The 20,836-nt window shown below is 42.6% G+C and overlaps 1 protein-coding gene across 4 annotated transcripts in view; it reads right to left on the minus strand.

The window, feature by feature from the left end:
• Positions 1-6,789: 6,789 nt before the first annotated feature.
• The window catches only part of cyth1a (cytohesin 1a), a 39,061-nt gene continuing 25,014 nt past the window's right edge, over positions 6,790-20,836 (minus strand). For 2 of the 4 annotated variants that reach the window (XM_083976759.1, XM_083976760.1), the window contains exons 2-13: positions 19,656-19,738; positions 17,484-17,548; positions 16,291-16,357; positions 16,076-16,194; positions 14,844-14,924; positions 14,504-14,616; positions 13,501-13,649; positions 13,313-13,425; positions 9,664-9,742; positions 9,507-9,575; positions 8,216-8,370; positions 6,790-7,211 (exon numbers count right to left, since the gene is read on the minus strand). In XM_083976759.1, coding sequence (XP_083832885.1) covers positions 7,133-7,211; positions 8,216-8,370; positions 9,507-9,575; positions 9,664-9,742; positions 13,313-13,425; positions 13,501-13,649; positions 14,504-14,616; positions 14,844-14,924; positions 16,076-16,194; positions 16,291-16,357; positions 17,484-17,548; positions 19,656-19,738 — 1,172 coding nt within the window. In that variant the 3' untranslated portion in view covers positions 6,790-7,132. The remainder of the gene's footprint in view (positions 7,212-8,215; positions 8,371-9,506; positions 9,576-9,663; positions 9,743-13,312; positions 13,426-13,500; positions 13,650-14,503; positions 14,617-14,843; positions 14,925-16,075; positions 16,195-16,290; positions 16,358-17,483; positions 17,549-19,655; positions 19,739-20,836) is intronic. The other 2 variants (XM_083976757.1, XM_083976758.1) reach the window with 1 other exon arrangement.

Here is a 20,836-nt window from a genome sequence, read left to right on the forward strand (position 1 = left end):
GCTGTTAAGATCACTGTGCTGATAGCTGCCTGTGATATGTGTCAGGCAGAGGACAGAGGAGATTTTACCTGGATTTTTTTTTTCCACCCCACAGGCACCAGACTTTGAGAGCTCACTGATAAGTCACTTTTTTCCCCCCCTACGAGCCCTGCATTGTCTGAGTGGTCTGACTCAGTCACAGATGTTTTAAAGGATACTACCCAAAATGCACCAGCCATCCACAGGAAAGCTTTCATCTTAGCTATTCCCTCAGCTGTTGAATGATTCCATATGCATGTATGACGAAGCACTTCAATGACCTTGCATGAAATCTTTTCACGGCAGACACAATGAAGTCATTGAAGAGCCTACTGTTACCATGCAGGTGTGTTCCTGTTCGACCGGAGCGAGCAGGGCTCTTTCATCATCTCTGAGTGTTTGTTTCTGTGTTGGAGCTTCTAATAAAATTGCAGCTGCATTATTGGTCAGTCTCCATCATATCCATCATTTCGTCTTTTTTTCACTGCCTTGTTGTCTGTTGTTTTTTCAGACAGATGGCTGCAATAACCCCATTTCTCTCTCTCTCTCTCTCTCTGGTCCTGCATTACAAATGTTCAACTCCAACACTCACGCAGGTTTGTGACCTCTGCAATGTGCAGCTCAGATCCTGAGAGGCCTAACAGAAAGAGCTCCAGCCTGCATGGCCTCTTCCAAGTATTTCAGATCTGTACTTTGATTACACACTCTGCACTATCCCTTGACTCAAAACCTCAAATGCTGCAGGTTTTCACTGTCTTCCAAGAATAACAATAGGATTAATCACAACAAAAAGTGCGGCAGGTCCTGGATCAGAGATCAGAAAGGAGCTCTACAGGCCTCTCTCTCTCTCTCTTCAAGGCATTTCCTTTTGTCCCCTTTGCACAGGGCGCTCCCTTTACACAGGAAACTCTCTGGAGCCACTCCAAACCACGTCCTCCTTTTTCCCTCATATTCCCGTTCTTTGGCTAGAAAGAGTGCACTCTGTTCCAACCTTCGACCTGCATGTAAACAAACAATCTGCCTCTTCCAGAAAATTGCAAGCGCTTATCCAGCAGTTCTCATCTGAGATTCCTGCGATTCCATATACGCCTGTGATTGTTAAGCTGCACAATAAGCAGCAGATAGTACATGTGACGCTACATTAATACTCCCAGATAAATCGCAACAATCCCACAGGAAAAGAATGTGCTTCTTCTCACACTGTATTTAGAAAAACAGAGCTTCCTAGAATCAGAGCCACCCACAGTTCAATGAATGTGCAGAAAAGTCCCACATTACCATGTTCCCACCGGGACAAACAACCTCCTGTCCTGTCCGCACAGCTTTTCTGCAGCTCAGCATGTTCGCTTCCAATAAATATCCTTACAATATTGCCAGCAAATCTTACAAATGTGCCGTGCAGACAGAATCAGTTTCTCAACTCAATTCTGCTCAATCAAATTCTTTGACCTGATTACATTCAGGAAGAATTACTTTATTTAGATCCTCAGTGGCTGCATCTTTTCTCGGTTGTAATCCAAGAATGCCAGTAACCGTCTGTTTGTTAAATCATTTACAGGTTGTTTTATAAGCTACACATGAGCCTTTAGTCTTTATAACTGAGTCATAAATTCAGCATGCCTCCCTTTAAGACAAAGGATTGTAATTGTGTGATAAAGCCAAATTTTCCCCTTACTGTAACTCTCATATGGGTCACTATGTTGCCTATGACAAACACCTCCTGCCAAGAAGTGAAACAGTTATGGTAATAGTTTATAGGAACATGGCATCAACTGATAAGATATCGGGATTATCTCACCTCAAACACAGAACATCACTCCTATGCAAACAGCAGCTTGCAGGTTTTCTACCATTTTAATGCTCGGATGAAGAGAATTTCAGCACAAAATCAAACAGCAGGCTGAACAGCTTTATTTTATTTTATGCTCCAGACAGTTTTTATTTGATGTTTTTCAAGATTTTGTAAGCGGACATTTTTCAAACTTTCACAACTACATGTTTGTTGGGAAATATACCTTTGAGCTAAATTAGTTAGCGTTTTACCCTCCGAGCCAAAGTTTTACTACTATAACCTTTACTATAAACAGCAACTCTAAGATGTTGTGATATACTGTAAAGACAGTGTTTGCACAGTTATATGAGAGAGGGAGAGAGAGAGAGACACACAGTGAGAGAGAGAGAGAGAGAGAGAGAGAGAGAGAGAGAGAGAGAGAGAGAGAGAGAGAGAGAGAGAGAGAGAGATAGTGGAGGAGGGAGGGAGAAACTTTGTTGTGGCTGCTCTTTAAACTCCCTTTCTCAGAAATCCTGCCCCGAGGATGAATTCACTGTCTCTCGGCAAAGCAGGAGATTCCTGAGGTGATTCGAGCGGGGTTTATTCTTCCAGTAAAGCAACAATGCAGACGTGCACCTAAATCACTGCAATGTTCCCTATCTAAAACATTTCTGAGTAGGCTATGAGTTGCAAAGGGCTCCAGTCTGTCTGTGGGTAATTTTCTTTTTGGACTTGTGTAAACATGACAGTAGTGTTATAGGAGATCTGATGGGATGGTGTTTTCTGAATTGGCCATGACAGCTCATTTTCTTGTTATTGTCTAAAACTAACATGATGGATAGCTTTTAACCCTACAAATATCAACTTCAAAGCAACACCCTCCTTATATAAACCCGAGTGATTGTATGCAAAACTAAAAAACCGAGAGAAAATAAATCGTCTTTGTTACAGCAAATTCTACACAGCTGTGAACTGGTTTGCATGAAAATGTCCACGAGGCTGTGAGTTGCACTTAAGCTTGCGTGACAGTGTCTGTGTGTGCATGCCTGTCTGTGTGTATAACATTCTTTGCCTGCATGAGCCCCATACAAGAAAGAGCCCTTCTCATGCCAGCTGAGGTCAGGTCCGGACACCGTGGGGTGCACCCTTCTCTCGCCACGGTGGGCTGAGGAGGCAGGGGGAGGCCTCCAGCGCTTCTGGGAAACAGTCTGGGCCTAATTGGAGCCTGACTGGTCTCACATGTCTCCACTTACTGGAGGAGACGGAGGATCCCACTGCCTGGGCCTATGAGAGCTGCATCGGGACTCAGGCCTTTCCCCTCCTTCATCAGCATAACCACAGAGAAGCGAGTTCTCTGAGCAGAGCTGACATGACACCATGACTGAGTGGTGTGGTCGGGTATGTTTCAGTGCAGTGAGGTCAAGCGTGCTGTACTGAACGCCATCACTTTTTATTGTGTTTTTAAAAGAATATCTGACCTTAATAAAAACCCCTCTGGGCACATTTTGTTCCAAGGATCTCCTTTCTATACACTCTGTGCTTCTTCCCCCTATTGTTCCCACAGCACTCATTCCAGGTCAGGACTGCTGGAACCTCCTGCCCTCTTACTTTACAGTATCACGTTCCCCTTTCTCACGCACGGAAACCTCAACCTCACCAAAAAAGTAGGAGTACGCCGTCTTTTCATGTGTCTGCTCACCACGCTGCAGTGAGAAATTCTAGAAGTGAAGAACAGCACAGATGGTGAAAAACAAAGACTTTCCTGCTGCTGCTGCAGCCGCCGCTTCACCACCACAACCACACATTCTCTCACTTTTTTTCGTGCCTTGGCAACATGCCTCTCATTTCCCATCAGTCACGGTCAACCTCCTTGGCCCTGTCAGTAATTCTCAAAAATGTCATCATCGTCATGTTTTACAGCAGAGCTGCAAAATATTGTTTGACTACATTGTGCAAGGACAATTACAGGCAATTTCTCTCCACTCTGAAATCTTTTCTCATCTAATATAAAAAAATGCACAGATGCCAAGCAGGAATTTCACCATTTGAATGCACATCTAGAACAATAAAATTGTTTCTAAATTGTTTTGAACGTTCCCCTAAATCACCAAATCAACGCAGGCAATGGCTCAGAGGGAATTTTCATACAAATAAACACCCTTTGTCCTGATTTGGGGCATAATTTAGTTTTGCTGAAAAAAAGTAAACAGATTTTAATCTGTTCTTTTGAAAGCAATTTTCTGTTTTACTTGACTTTTACGGCTTAAAAAAAACAAGTCTCAACCAGAAAGATTTACAAAAGGCAAAAGCAGATTTGCCTTTGTCAGCGAATCTGTGTAGACTTTTAGCGTCTGGTAGAAAATATGGAGTTCAGCTGAGAAAATAAAAAAAACAAGTCACATTACAGGGCAACTATTGCAAAACCTCATAGTCCACACAGCAATGTGTATTGCAATGTAAAAAGAAAAATAGTGCTTGTTCTCATTTCTTTCTAAATAGGGCATTGACTGTTTTCTATGGTAATGACAAATGACAGAGTGCATCACCACTTTTCCCCAGGTGACCTCATGAAGCCACTTGCTGTAACCCAAAGCGTGCGAGTACGTTTTTGCAGAAATGCACACGTGTGTGCTTATCCTATATTTTTATCCACAGGGGCACTTTTTTCCTTTTCTTTCTGCCTGCCTGCCCGCTCCATTGAGAAAAAGTCATTTCTATTGATTGCTTTTCCAGGCATCATTTAATATGATACACATTCACTTGTAAATATCGACCTTTCCTTGATGCCCCGACTTTTGTGCCATAAATACTTTAATAGCGAGCTTGTGAAAATATATGAAAAGTTATGGGACTGTAGATAAAGGCTGGATATAAACAGTAACAGAGGCTTGGTTTTTAATGAAGGTAACAGTGAATGTGAGTTGGAATAATCCAAACATTTGGAGTTGTGTTCACAGTCAGTGAGGATATTGGCCTTTCGATGTTCATGAACCTGCTGAATGCTGATCTCACGTAGCCCTTCATTTTATTGGTAATTAATTTGCAGACCTGACTGTGATTCAAGTGTCATTAATAGCTAGTATGATAATGTATTGTGAAACTTACTCGTTTTTGCCACTATACTGAGTGCTTCACAACACAGTCCCTCTGCAGGGCTTGTCACATACTGCCCCCTGCTGGAGGAATAGGCAATATGAGCTTTCATAGACTTGTAAGGGGTGTAAAAGCCATTCACAACCAGTGTTTGTGACAAATCTTTATTTCAGCTTCATTAAATGGCAATGATAGAAACCTCAAATCAAACATTACTAAACTGAATAATAAAAGAAAATGGCACAACTAATAAGAAACAAAAAGAAAAGGCAAAATACCCACTATACATTTAAGTATGTACAACTTTTGATAAATAAACCAATACTGTCTAGAATTATGATTGTTTAGCATTTTTCCTTATTTCTCTAGGGTTAGTGCGCTGAGAGGAGCAGAGAAGAAGAGGAGGAGGAGGAGGACCAGTAAACAGAACAGGCAGGGTGTGAGGATAATGACCAGCAGGCACAGATGAGATAGAGAGAGAGAGAGAGAGAGAGACCCGTCTGTAGACAAGAGGAGAGAAGACAACTGCTTGATGCACAACTCAGACTGCATTTGCAAAATTGTACCTCTCAACACAGTTTTTTGCTAGTTGACAAGATGACGTGTCACTGCCGTGGCGTGACCGATCAGCCACCCTGCCCTCCATCTTTTGGTTCACCACAGTACATTCCTGATACACAGTAGCAGTAGTCTTGTATTGTTTCACATCACGCTTCCTGAGACGGGGACAACCCATTCCTTTTCCAGGTGTAGCTTCACCACACATTTATGTGTGATGCTTTAAAGCTTCTGCAACAATATGCCATATAGAACATCTTATACATAAACAACCTGAAGCACACTATTTTGTACAACGATCATGAGGTTGGGCTGAGGGCTAAACTGTCATGAGATTCATTTTACCATTTAAGAGGTAACCCTCCACAAAAGGATATTAAATGTAAGAAAGAAAGATTAAATGTCGTTTGAGTGGGAAAAGAAAAGTGTGAGTTACTGTCGCTAACCAGCAGCATTTCTCATCTCGTTTCATCTAGAGGGCCAGGCACTGTGCAGCAGTAAAGTAACTTCTCTAAGAAATAAATTGCTTTTTTTTTTTTACACCACACAGTAATAGAAAGTGGTATTGTGTTTGAGACAAAGTGAGAGCAAGAAGAAAAATGTATGGGGAGAGAAAATGAAAAGGGGCCAACATATACGTTTTCCAGACAACCCAAGACCATAAAAAAGGGCCTAAGGTGATGGACATTTGTCCCTTTAAAAGACACTAATCCCCAGGATGCATCTTTCAGGACCTTCAGGAAATGAAAAGTGGGAGCCAGAGCCAGCACTGAGACCCTGCCCAGACAAGCAGACGCCCTCACCTGCAGCGGTACGTCCCCACGCCGCAGCTTCACATTTACAAAAACAGTTCATTCTGGGACACAGCCCAGGTTTTTCAGTCCTAGCATGGCTGTTGTGTTGTGAACAGGATCCACATCAGTGCTGACATAGAAAGTTTCAGAACATCATCACAATCTCCTGAGTGGCAACTTTTTTTTTTTCTTAAGCAGACAAGTTTCTGTTTCCTTTTTTTTTTCTACAAAATCACTACCAGTTGGCAAATTATACCCCACTCCCTCCCCCCATGCAGTTTCTGTTGCAAGACCATTTTATTTTACAAAAAGCAAACAAACAAACAAAAGAAAAAGACTCAAGAGGAAACGACAAACGCTGTAAAAATAGACAAATATTACCCAAACATTTTAAAGCACATGAGAAAAGGTCTCAAACTTTTCTTTCGTAAAGCGAGGAATAATTTGGTTGGGGCACCACACTCGGTCAGACCTGCTGAGTTTAAATGATGTGTGCTACAGGGGGCTGCATGAGTGTATGCATGTTGTGCATCATGTGTATGTTTGTTGTGTCGATTTGGGTTTTTTCTTTTTTTAAAGCATCTTTGAAGGGGATTTTGCTGCAGCAAAAGAAATCCCTTTCGGCTTCCGAGACAGAGAGCACACACAAAGCTGAGAAGGGAGAGACATTCAGACAGGAGGTTAGAGGAGGCTTTGACCCTGACTCTTATCTAGAAACCCCAGCATGCTTCCTGTTTTTCTGGCCAGTTAAGTCCCAAAGCCAGAGCTAGTATGTATCCTAGAGAAATCCCCTTGAGAGGCAGAGCTCAACTGTGGCCTCTGCACGGGCCCAGACAGGGTAAACATATACCTGGGCCCCCTGCTCTGTCAAGTGCAATGTCAGGAACGCTGAGCAGCTCTAGTGTCTCTTCATGGATGACACCTTCTTTTTCCTGGCTGCCAGCATCTCGTAAAAGGGGTCTCTGCTGATGGCGGCTCTGTGGACACAGACGCAGAGGAAAATGTCAGAGAGAAGCGTAATTACTTTAGTGTGCAAATTGCTGCACTCTTTCTGCAATGTTAGACATAGTACATTTACAAATAGAGGGCACTCATATTTCATTTTCATTCATTTAAAAAATTCTTAGAATTTATCTGTGGTTCTGTGTAAAACTGTGAAACTAACATTTTCAACAGCCAGTACCTTTTCTTTTCTATTTTTTTCCATTTTGAAGTACTCATGATTCTGCATGATTCTGTTCCTTTCTGCTTTCTATATCGTACTAGTTCATGACAACTTAATTTTCTGTAATGTCAAAGACTGTCTTTGAGCAATCTGCTCGACCTGAAAATATTTTTAGGTGAAAATAAGAAAGATTCTCAAGCAGAGGGGTAGGTATATTTTTAGACTGTTGAGAACACAATAGTGTGATAGAGCAAGCACATCCAAAGTATTGTAGGTGCAGCACTAACAAACAAGTGGACTTTTTGAAAAAAGGGTGAAGTCCGCACACATCTTTGTCAGGTTCCTTACGAAGATCTATGTGATCGAAATGTGGATCCTTTAGCCTACAATAAACATTTGAGGAGCTACTGTACAACAGTGTGCGGACCTCACCCTTTTTACAAAAAGTATTTTTAGACTGTGACATACACTTTTTTTTAGAAATCCATCCTCCAGATATGGCTAATAGCAAGTTTGCATTTTTTCAATGGTGCCAGTAAATAAATATAAGCTAATGATGGATTGTTGTTGCCACAACTTACTAACTGACTCCATGGCAAGTTCTTTCCACCAATGATGGAGCTGTAGTTTCACAACCCAGAGAATAATTATTCCTGTAACCAAGGTACGACAAAGCATAACCACTAGAGTGATAGAACATGAACATAATTTGTATAATTAGACTTTTTGTATAACTATACTTATACTGTCAGTTTCAGACTGTTGAAAACCAACAGCAAAACCTGACAAAAACCTAACAAATACAAAAACACTTACTTGATGCTGTTCATCCATTCATCTTTCTCCTCAGCGGTGGGGGCAGAGATACGGTAGAAGGTGTGGTTGCCCTCCACAACACGTCCATCAGCCTCAGTCTTGCACGCTTTTATTACTTGGTCTTTGTTGTCAGGAATGAAAAGCTCAAAGCAGTTCTACAGAGGTAAGGTGAGCAGAGGTTAGAAAGTACAGACAGCAAACTCTCACCCTCAAAAAAACTCATTTAAAAGATGTCTCTTTACTTTTCTGTGCAACTCCCTGTTACTGTGATTGATATCGATCAATTTTCAAATGTCTTAACTGTAACTTGTGCACACCACAGTTGTGGAGAGTCTCCATAAATTATCCAGATTATACATTTTCCAAATGGGGAACTATGCAAGTCTGGTTGCTTTTTGCTGTTTTGCTAACCCTTCTCCCTTCCCCCTGGCCATGTGCATTTGTTTTCAACGAAGCCGGTGAGATGGCAATCCATGGAGCGATGGATAACGTTATATATCATATACTGTACGCTTTACTACGTGTATATTTGTGTAGTCTTATCTGTCATAAACAAGAGATTATGGAATATAGGGCGTGTTTGTGACGTGGCGCTGCCAAGATGCTAGGTGGAAGGCAGAGAGCCTTTTTCTCCCCTTAACAAGTCATTTAACTATCAACATTACTCCGAAGCTGTTTAAAGCAGAAGTGAGTGATCCGGTCGTTTTCGCTAATGCTGCGTTCCAGGCAGGCTTTTGAAATCGTAAATTACAGCTTCAAGTCACAACTTACGACTTTGTAGCGTTCCAGGCAACCCACTCGTGTTTTTCCGACCTGTTTTACCGGTGAAAGTCACTATAACGGCCACTCGTAACTTCCGACCGGTGAACTCGTACCAGATCGAACTGGTACCACTTCACGGTCGGAAAAATACGAGTTTCCTTGAACGCACCATAACAGTCCTCGTCGCTACGTCACCACATTCACGGCGTTCCTTGGCTGCACACACAGCCCTGCATGCCGTTCTCTCTCCTCATTGGATAAAAACTGTAGGATACGATAAATGTTTTCTCTTCGGCTCAGAGCAGAGCAGAGGGACTGAGAGACCCGTGTTTCAGTCCAAACACTCTATGTAAGTGATTGCTGTCGGAAGATATAACTATTTAAGACTTATATTAACACAAATATATCACTCACTTCTGCTTTAATTAAGGTAAACATCTTGCATAGTTCATCTTTAAGTGGCAATTTAAAAATCCAAATGTCAGACATTGTAGTATCTGAATAAACCAGCAGAGGGTGCTACACTCACAGGCTTCTTATCCTCCACTTCTTTGATGCTCAGGTTCTCCAGTGGGATGATTCCTCTGGGCTCTTTGTCCTGAACAAATATGAAATATGTATAATGCATACCTGGAACGACAACAACAACTTTTTCCACAGTGACTGAGAAACTGAGCTGTACTCACCGTGGTGTACTCAAAGTAGTACAGACAGTTGTCTGTGAGGATGAACCACCTCCTCTTCCAGGTTTTTACTCTTCCCCCTGGGGAGCAAACATCCAGCGTAAGAGAGGCTCAACAGGAGAGAGCGAGTGAGAGAGAAAGAGACGAGCACCAAAGCACCGGGTCGAGCAGCAGACAGGCAGACAGATGTATGGGCAGACAGACAGATGACGGCTCCAGAGGATTCCTTTCACCCAGAGCACCCTGCTATTCACCCATTGCACCACATTGCGCCATGCGCCCACCATCTTGACTTTATCACCATTTATTAGTTGTTGTTTTTTTTTTACCCTTTTATGTGTTTTATGCTAATTGGAGTAGATGCAACAACTTTATAAAATTAAGCTACATGTCTCAATAAATGTCTTGGTGCCTCTAATTGGCCCTGTTTGTCCTTTTTTTTTAGCTGGCAGAGGAATAAGTCTAGAAAGACAGGATCAATAGACATGATACAGATCTTTGTGCTCTCTGAATTTAATGAGCCACCCCCTTAATTAAGACACTAGATAGACTAATAGAATCAAGTGACTATTTGAGGGCTAAATGTGGAAAATGAGGCATTATTGAGGATTGAGTTCCTGCCTCTTTCACGCCCAGTGGGGGCTCCTTGGTTAACTCTGAACTCACTGATCTGTAGCTGACCTCTGACCCCCCTATTCACCCATACTTCCTGGGAGGGGAAACCTGATCAGAGTAGCAGATGGCTGCCTCGCACTGGGAGGATGGGATGCCAACAAACTGAGTGGTGTAGGAAGCTTACTGCCCGGAGCTATGTTCAGCCACTCTGCAGGCATCTCAGACTTGAATTTCCTGTCTCGACTTTGTTAAGTTACTTCTCAGTTATATGGATAAGAGCCTGGGCTCAGCGAGTGAGTGAATGTTTCTTTCTAATCGTGACATGGAGACATCAGCCTGGACTAGACTGGGGCTATTCCATCACCAATGTTAGTAAGAAGCTGCAGTTTGAAATCCCAATCTACCAGCATAGGATGCTTTGAGGATGTTCATACAGACATACAGAACACACTTGTAGCATCATATAACAGCATTAGAACTGTATATGATAGCCCATCATTTCACAAACGTCATGATGATAGGCCAAACAGTTCAGACTATGCTCGTCAATATCGGACAAACACCACCGACACACGCTCCAGTTGACGGGCAGAGATGGAGAGCTCCTCGCCACATCTCCACTCGTCAGCGTGTCGCAACAAAGAAGCAGACAAACAGAAAAACACAGACGCGATGGCAGAATCACATAGCCGACGGCCTGGAAGTTGATTGGGTTGGGTGGATATTTGCGATTGGTTTTGATGGTCTATGTCAGTTCCTGTCACTCCGAGAGTAGAGAGATGACCTCCTCCCGTGCAAAAAGTGTCTTTGACCAGGTGGGGGCGTCCCAGCAATTTGTTGCTGGTGGGGGTTTTTGTTGGGACGGTGCCTGGCTGGACTGGAGCTGAGTGGAGGGAGTCACCCATGCAAGACACAACTGTGGGAGGCTGGACAAGTGGAGGTTAAGAGGGACAAGTTGTTCCTGTAAATCATATCGAGTTGTTTATGTATTTTTGGAAATGATTTATGTCACCAGGATGAATTTGCAACTAACTTGATGATGTAATTTTGTTTGTTGTCCAAAGAAAATAACTCATTGGATTCACATTGCAGAACGTTATGTCAACTGTAATGACTTTTTAAATATTTAATAGAAAATGTACATTTAATTAATTCATAATTTGCTTCTCAGCACACTCCCTTGATCATGCTTCTCTCCCACAGTTTGGTCCAGTCCGGTCGAGCACCAGGTCACATCCACGACTGTTACCATTCAGATTCATGTACGGCATGAGATAAGGAGAGCAGAGCCACTTTGTTAAAAAGGTGCAGTATTCCCTTTCCATGCAACCACAGAGCAAACAACAATAAGCCAATGTGTCAATGGGTTGATCGAATCGGAGAGATAGGCAGAATTCCTTTGTTGTGCTCGTGCTCGCTGTATGGAAAAAAGGTATAGTGCAGCTTCCAAAAAAAAACAGAGATCAAAGAGAGTGTCCACCACAGCATACAGAGAAAAGAGGATCAGACTGCTCAGTAGAGTGGTCACAAAGCAGCTCTGAGCAGCTCCCAGAGCCAAGCCCACGGGGTGGCAAATGCCCCCAGCGACCGCTCGGCAACCACCCACAGAGATAAAAGTGTGTGGACAAACCACCAGCTCAATGAGAGACTGAACAGACGAACATCTGAAGTTCAAATGAGTCAGTGGAGAGACCAACAATAATAAAAACAAAAAATTACAGACAAAAAATTGAAAGTAAAAAAAAAGAAAAGAAAAATCAATTTAAACAAATGAGGAAGAGAAAAAAGGCATGGACGACCACCAAAAGCACCTGAAAGCTGAGAGATGGACTAGCGTTTGGGAAGAGCAGGTGTACATACCTCCTGAGGAAAGACAACAGCCAAAATCATGGGAACAAACAAACAAACGAAGAGGAAAAGGAAACAAAAAAAATTAAATCAAATGATAAAGAATTATACCACCACAGTCCTGTTAATTTTGGTTCCAAGGAGGCTTTGATGTACTGCTTCACAGCTTTTCATTTTAAACGGCTGCATAAAATGAGGGTCAACAGATCTTTACGAGCCTGTTGTCATACATCAGTCCACAAGGGGGAGTTTTACTAATTGTGAACTTGTAAAGCACTACATGAAATATGGCCTCCTCTTGGGTCTACTTCTGATGTATGCAGTAATTTACCATCCACCCTGATTATTTAGACTCAAATCTTCACTCTATTTGGTGTAGCTGGTTGTAAAGATTCACAGTGATTGGAAGATTCAATGACTTCATGCTTTTTTAATCAAATTCATTGTGAATCTGTACAACAGAGAGAGGACTCAGAGGAAACAGAGGATGAAAAGTTCAGGGGTTCCCGGGTTGTGCTTTCCTCCTCCTGTGAAACATTTGTTTTGATACATGTATGCGTGTCTGAACGTGTGGTTGGGTCAGAAATTAGATAGAGGTTGATTCAGGAAATCTTACAAGAAATTCCAAGACACACCCTTTATTATTAAAAGTCTTATTGTGAGTTTCCAGAGTGGGATGAAGAATGCATTTAAAATCCCCAATGAAAATTCCCCTCGGGACAAAAATATCTCCGGGAATTAAAATCAATTTCTAAGCATTGAGTATTTACAGTAAATGATTGTGTGTCTATGTGTGTGCGTCCACGCGTGTATGTATGTCAGCGTATGAATATGACCAGTCTTTAATAATTTAAAGGCCTCTTCATGTGGTGGTCTGATCTCAAGGCCACATTCATAATACATTAAAGCGGATGGCGATGTCTTCAGATGTCTTGGGTCGAAAGTGTAAACAAACCAATTCACACACGCTCACACATTCACACACAGATTTCTCAGGTTATTGACCTCAGCGTTGACAGTGGTTGTCAGTTTATATGTTGATTTTCTGTTAGATAATTCAACAATACGAACTTCTATAAAAAAACACAAAGTTATCTGTCAACGCAGGCACAGTGATGATAAGAACCATCATTCTGGCAATTTATCATGTGCTCAGGTACCAGTGCAAACATATTTCAAGCGTCACTCACCGAGTTTTAGCAGCCAGCCCTCTCTGTCTGGGTTGAAGAAGGTGTGTGTGAGGTCGTTGCCGTCGTCTTCTGGGATTTTGAAAGGCTCGTTCTTGATGCTCTCGTAGAGGTTCTACAAAAGAGAGTCGACCATGACTACAGCGGCCACACTAGAGGAAACACGGATGGGTTTGGAAGCCCTACTCACCCTGAGCAGGTCTTCAGGCAAGTCCCCTCCCTCGTTGATGCCTCTGTTCATGGAAATGAATCGTTCCACTGCAGGCTTGTCCTTCACATTGGGGTTGTGGAGGCTGGTGTTTAGCATGATGATGGCAAATGACAAGATGTAACAGGTATCTGTAACACACACACACACACACACACACATTGGATGAACAGACTGGTCACGCTATGAGGGAGGGATGAGCTTTACGAGATACTCTAGACGGCAAAAGGTTGATGTTTACCATAAAATTGCAACCAGTGTTTAATGTGGTGTTTAAATATGAATGTAAATTAGCCGAGCTGAAAAGAGCTGCACTTCGGGGACCACTGACGAACAGATTGGAGAAGCTTCGTTAGCCAGTGGAGTGGGTGGGAGTGAAAGGCTACGCGTGGGCAGCTAAGTACGCACGTGTGGCTCTGAAAGTGAATGTATGTGTGTGTGTGTGTGTGTCTAATCTATGCTAAAAGACAATGTGGCCAGCACAAGGCTGACACAGCAGCACTTTATCTGGCCTGTTAGACTGTTGAGAAGTCCCATGCATTATTCACATCCATCTGTATCCATGTTAGAGGCAGTCAACTGTCTGCTAGGGCCAGGGCATTATGAAAGCCAGACAGTCTCCCAGAACATAGTTCACCTCAGCAGACTTTTATACGTCTGCTTATAGTGTATTTTCTACCACATAGTAAGGACTCATCTCATTTTTGGTTACAGGTCTTGTTTATATACACCCTCAAAGTGTTGTTAGTGATGATAAGCTACAAAGTGATACAAATAAGCAGTGGAGGATACCAAAGGGACTTCAGACCGTCTGCAACAGGTTCTGGTATTTTAGATTGAATCAACAAAAATGAATTTTATGGTGATTCGCTAAACTTAAATATTCATATCTGTATTGACCATTGTTTTATCAAGACACAAATAAGCTGAAGTCAATTTATTCTTTGTTTCGCTCACACATGACTGAAAGCGCCAACAACGCTACCTGTGGACTGGAAAACACCAGAGTTGCACTGGCAGTAACGCTGAGCGAAGGCCTCCATCATGCGGTCGATCTTCTGAGCTTCTCCTGGCAGTCGAAAACTCCACAGGAACTGTCTGTTGTGGGAGGGGGGCAGCTCAGTAGTAAGTCACAGATTCACTTCCACTTTGAAAAAAGTGCAACACTGAAACTGGCAGCTGCGTCCTTACATGCAAATACGGTGACTCTTTCAAAAATGGACACCATCATGCATGACTGATATTAGGAAGGGGCGGAAAAGCTTTGAGGATCCCGCCAAGAACCGGATGAGTATGTAGCAGACTATGTGATTGTGATTTCTTACCTTAGGGCCTGAACCAGGTTGAGGTCTGTGAACTCATGAAGCTCCACAAAGGCATGGAGGACTTGGATGTTAAAGTCATCTCTGTAAGAAATAAATAAAATTATATATATATAGTTATATTCTACATAAGCAAAGAAAAAATATATATACTATATACATTAGGTGTTCAACTAAAAATTATTTACCGCTTCCAACTAACAGGAATAGTTTAATCATGCAGTTACTGCTTATATAATTAATTACTTGTTTGTTTAATAACTTGTTTAATAAACCACTTTTAGATCAAAAGCTCATAACTCAAATTATAAAAGGGTGTTCTGTTATGATTACATAAGAAGACTAAAACTAAATAGCTTTTATACTGTAGCGCTTCACGATAAAGCTCTAAATGTGATCACTGCCTCATATGAAAAGTGGGCCCCATGTCTGAGCTCAGGGTGTGGTCTCGCTCACGTGAGCTTCAGAGGTCAGTCACACTCCAGTCAAACCTAATGGAGGATAACAAACACCCTGCAACCCCCTTTCATTTATCATCTAATCTCAAACATGACATCATCCCCGACCTTTACGTCCTTCAGAGTAAATGATCTAGCCTGTGGGATCATGGGATGACTCTAAGGGGCTCTCGCTGATGAGAGTCATATCCAGTCACTACTATTCCCAGTGGACCAGTGACCAATCGGGGTCTGAGGCCTCCTACGCTTCCCGGGCCCCTCCCTACAGAATCAGAAACCAACAGAGATCTTGATAACAGTCAGAGCAGAGAGCATCCATCCGCAGGTCTGCTCTTCATTTCCTGATTTGACCTCCCAGAACACACCCCGACTGTAATGCGGACAGAGCATCCATCAGGCTCATCACTATTTCCTTGTTATGTGTTTACTGTTACACGGAAGCTCTCGAGTGAAAACTTGAATTGCCTTCAAAAACACATGCATACCCGGGTTGTGTTTTCACTGTTACTTATGAATGAGTAAGATAATCAAAGACAGGAGCCTATTGAGCAACACGCGTTGTCTTGACAGGATGGTCTAAATGTGGAACCAATAAACTGTGTTTGGGAAAGGATGGGTGTGTGCTTGACCAAAAGGAAGTGGAGCAATACGGAAAATATGCACTCGCTATTCGATGCTTTTATCAACCACATGGATGAGTGCTAGTGAATGAGGATATAGAGTATGATAGACGGAGGAGGTGAGATAGAAGGGGAAAAAAACAATCTTGATCCGGACCTCTCTCCGAGGTAATCGCCGATGGCTGTTTTGTTGAGGCCCTCGCCCTTGTAGAGGAACTGAGCAATGTCGTCGCTGGTATTCTTCAGCAAGTCGTTCTCAATCAGGAACTGGATCCCCTGAGAAGGAGACAGAGCCCCGGGTTACATGCTGCTCATGAGAACATATGGGGAAAATCATATTTCTTCACAGAAACAACAGATACGTCAGCCTACCTTTTTGGGGTCCATGTTGAATTTCTTACGGCCCATAGCCACCTGTTTATTCCTCTGCATATTTTTCCTGAAACGTCAGAAAGTTAGTTGTTAAGCGTTTTGAGTATAACATTTTAGAAAATGACAAAAAAAATCCCTATATATGAAAGGAAAGTAGGTGAAGTATGAAATAAAATAAATCTGAATTTAATTTAACATTATATTATAAAACAAGTCATCTTCTCATTAGAGAAGCTGGAGCCAGTGCTTTTTGGCCTTGATTAACGACTGAGTCATTGTTCAGTTGTGCATACCCTTAAATTTCTTTGCCTTTCAGATGTGACACACACAAAACAAATTGTACTTATTCAGTGTGGCTCAGAGCAGAACAATAAATACATTCACTTCATTTCCTGAAAGTGTCTATTACATTAACGATTTTCATATGTTTGGCAGGAGCCGGCCTTTCCTTCCCCCCCTTCCACTGTGATGACAAAGTGTTGATGAAGCGTTTCACATCATGCATATGGGAAAGTCTCATTTCTCAGGCCTTGCGTAAATCGGGGGGGTCAAAGTGCACTCCAAGAGTCCCAGGTCCCCATGGTTACATCTCCATCTCCAGCCGATGAGAGGTCACCACTTCTTCCCACTGAATCACTCAGACCAGCATTCCTTTGGCCTTTGTCTGCCAAAGTCCAACACTCAGAACAAAAACTCAAACAGATGATGCACAGGGGGGCGTCAGCACAGACGCACTATCATGCAGTCTTCAAGTGAATCAGAGGAAACTTTGATCACAAGAAGGTGCTGTAACCTGGAGTGCGTTTTAGATGCGAGTGAGTGCTTTAGGAATATTCGGTAGCTGATGGGATCCCTATCCACTTGAGTAGACCAAACCCACGCACTCCCTCCCCTGAGGACATCCATTGTCTGCTTCTGCCCGTACGACCACTGCATTATTCAATGAGGCCTCCCATCACGGGGGGGTGTGCCTGATGAAACATTTAAAATGCCTTAAAAGCATAGCCAATTTGGAGGGGAGGCGGGGGGTGTTCGGTGTGATGGGATGGCCCGACTTGGCCATCAAACATGAATAATTGACAGCTTCATTTGCTAAGTTAATAGAAGGCAAACAACAACTAGACAGCTCAGGCAAAACAGAGAAGGCAATGTGTGTGTGCTGGAGGAGGGGAATCATGCCCCGAGTTTCTCACCTCTCCTCAGTGGAACCCAGGTTCTCGATCTCACTTGTCACTTCTGCTATCTCATCCTTCAGCCGCTGCAGGAAGAATAACAGGAAAGTTAGCCTTAAAATGTGTCAAGTATTAAGTTTAGCAGTACAAAGTCGCTATTATCTACCAATATTCCTGAAACCAGGAAGCAGGAAAGAGTGTGACCAATAAAACTACATACCAAGTATTTGTATATAAAACAAATCACACACACACGCAACGCCTCTAGTGTATCAAACAGTGTTGATAGGCTATCATCTCTGTTTGCCTATGAGCCAGGTGGCCTTTTATCACAAACATATTCACATCAGTGTGATCCACCCAACAAAGAGCGGAGTCAGTTTTCAGACTGTTGGTAAACTGAGACTTTACACGCACAACTCTCCTCAGTTCTGAACTGAAAACCGACAGCAACTGTCTATAGGGCAGACGTTTGTGTTTGCATGTTCGCTTTCCCAAACGATCCTCTCACTCTGAATTTGATTAGGTAGGGAACATTCTGGGATAATCTCAATACAAATAAAGTAAAAAAGCATAAAAGTGGATTATAGTTTATGTGGCTTTTTAGTGATTAATGGCCTTAGAGGCAGATTTAGTCGATCTAGCCAAACTCCCTGGTGCCAGCCTGGCGTGGTAAGGCCAGCGCAGAGAGTAGAAGGATGGAAAGAGTGACGTCAGGTTTATGAAAGCCCGGAATAATAGACTGTAATATAAGAGAAGTCCTGTATATGGTCAGAGCTTGGTTGCTATTGATTATAACAGGCTTCACTACTCCAAGTAAAGTTACTATCATTGAACCTCTCCATTCATATCCAGCCACAGTGTTAGTATGTAATTTCTCATGCATAATACTAACTCACTATAGGCCAAACCACAAAGGGGAACATCTGTGTTTTCAAGGCCTGTGCAATCACAACACATTCCTCAGATGCTTGTCTCCGCAAACAAAGCCTATGCTCATACGGGAAAGCGGGTGGTTGTTGTTGTGGGGGGGTCCTGGCATGCTGGACCCGTGTGTGGGTGTCAGAGAGGAGGAGAAGGGCCAGTGCGCAGGCTACAGAGGAGGAGAAGGAGAGGATGGGGGCAGGGGGGGCAGTGATGGCAAGAAAGGAGGGGGAAGGGCAGCAACGGTGGCCCAGGGTCATAAAAAGAGAGGGTGTCGGATCACGCCTCCAATATTTGTCTGTCAGGGCCAGCGGAAGTTGAGTCACCCACTGGGACATCTGGAGGCCAAACTCTCTGCCAGAGCATGACAGCCCGTCTTTCATTTGCTTATGGAGGTAGTTACTGAATGACAGGACTGACCTGAGCGAGAATAATCAGCTGTGCTCTCGGGTTAAAGCAACAACCAAAACACCATCACAGAGCCACGGACATGGAATCAAACAAACCACTTTAGGGAAATGCAGCTGAGCTGATTTGAATCCTGGCTCTCTCTGGACATCACAGAGTGGATGAGATTATTCTACGAGCTGCATGAGCACATTCCTGCATTAAGAGCATAATGCTGTTTCATCTGGATGCATAATCATTTGCTGGTCTCTTTTTTATACTCATATTATTATTCAAAACCACATTTTAATGAAAAGCGCCCAGAAGAGGTAACTTGTATGTAAACAGAGCTCTCTGTTGACACGGTGGATCTACAAAACACCAATGGAAGGATAAACAGAAATTGTTTGCTGAGGAAGTGAGCACTTAGTAGGAAATACCCCACATTCCCCTTTGGGTTCGAAGGACTCCTTAGAAAAGAGGAATTTGTACAAAGGGTAAAAACTGGATATTAGGTCAATGTTTAGAGGGGGATGAGTTGTGGTGTCCTGATGATTTAATTAAGATCAGCACGGTACTTAGATAAATAGTTCAATTTGATTTTATGTTATGACATCTTTGTCTAAGTTAAACAATGTTAAATGTTTCAGATGGGTACTTGGTAAATATCACTGAAATTAAAGTAATCTATTTCAGTGAGTTTTTGTGCACTTTTTTTTAATTACTGACATCTTAGTAATAAAAATGTCTTAACTGTGTCAAATTTAGTCTAAAAATGAACAATTATCTTTGCTTATTCAGATTATGACAGCAAAACTGAAAAGAAAAGTTAAAATCTTGAGGGAAATTTTCAGCAGTGCCCTTCTGATACTCCATTGTTACCTGAATGTCCTCCAGCAGCTCCTGCTTGCGCCGGCGGATATTCTCCAGCTCCTGCTGCTCCTCTGGGGTGAGGTCGTCCGGCACTGCAGAGAGATGAGAGAAAAAGAAGGATTAGGACGATGGTGCCGGAAAAAGGGAACCTTTGTCCCTTTCTATCCCATGAGACGTATCCCCAAGAGTTATTACGATGCAGAAATAACATTACCGGTACAATTCTCTAATATAGGCAACTTTGAAGCGAAGGATGTGGAGCTACAACACATGGCAGTCATCACAGTGTTTTTTCAAACCTTCACAATTAGTACAAGAGTGCTAAACACCTACAAAAAGTTTGCAGCAGCCATGAACACTTTGCGGGGGAGAGTGTGTGCCAGAGTAGCACAAATGTGACAGGTCTCCAAGCACTGCCATTCCTCCTGTCACTCACACTATAGGCCGCTATAATTAGCCTTGTCTGTGCCAAGGACTGAGGGCCGAGTAACGTGTCCTGATTGATGGACAATGCCTTTGTGTGTCTGGGTGAGCAGCACAGACCCTACCTGCACTCAAAGCATAAAGGGACACCACTAGTATCAGCACACTAATAATATCAGCAGTCCAAGCACAATCTCAGTTTCGTTTACTTTAGCACTGCACTGGGCTGGGGGTGCAATTCCTCTTTATTGGCTGGTGGTAGTAGCTAATCTGGTAGAGCACGCATTTAGGATTTAGTCTTTTGAGTCTGGCCTATGGCCTTTTGCTGTACGCACCTAAGAGAGATGGTCTGTCCCTCCTAACTCTCTCTCTGAGTGATCATTTTACAAATGAATACAGCTAATCATACCATCCCAGACTAGGTTTTGACGTACTCTTGTTTCAGAATTAGTCACTATTTAAAAAGCAGGTAACTCTTCCAACAGATCCCTGTGGTAAATACACCCGTACATAACCTTAGCTAGTGCTGAGGAAACTTTGCATATATGGAAGTTACTGTGTTTTTCTAAAAACAGAGGCGCTGCCTGGAGCATAAAACAAAAGTGTTCAACGCTTGCTACCTGTTATCACTTGTTGAAAAATGCATGATATAACAATACATGATACAACATGCAACAAGAGCTATTAAGGATGGATGTCTTATGTGATTTACTGCAATGAAAATACAATCAATAAACAAATTTAAGTTATTAGTTCAACTCTGAAGA

Source organism: Trachurus trachurus (genome assembly GCF_905171665.1).
Source record: "Trachurus trachurus genome assembly, chromosome: 8".
Classification (NCBI taxonomy): domain Eukaryota; kingdom Metazoa; phylum Chordata; class Actinopteri; order Carangiformes; family Carangidae; genus Trachurus; species Trachurus trachurus.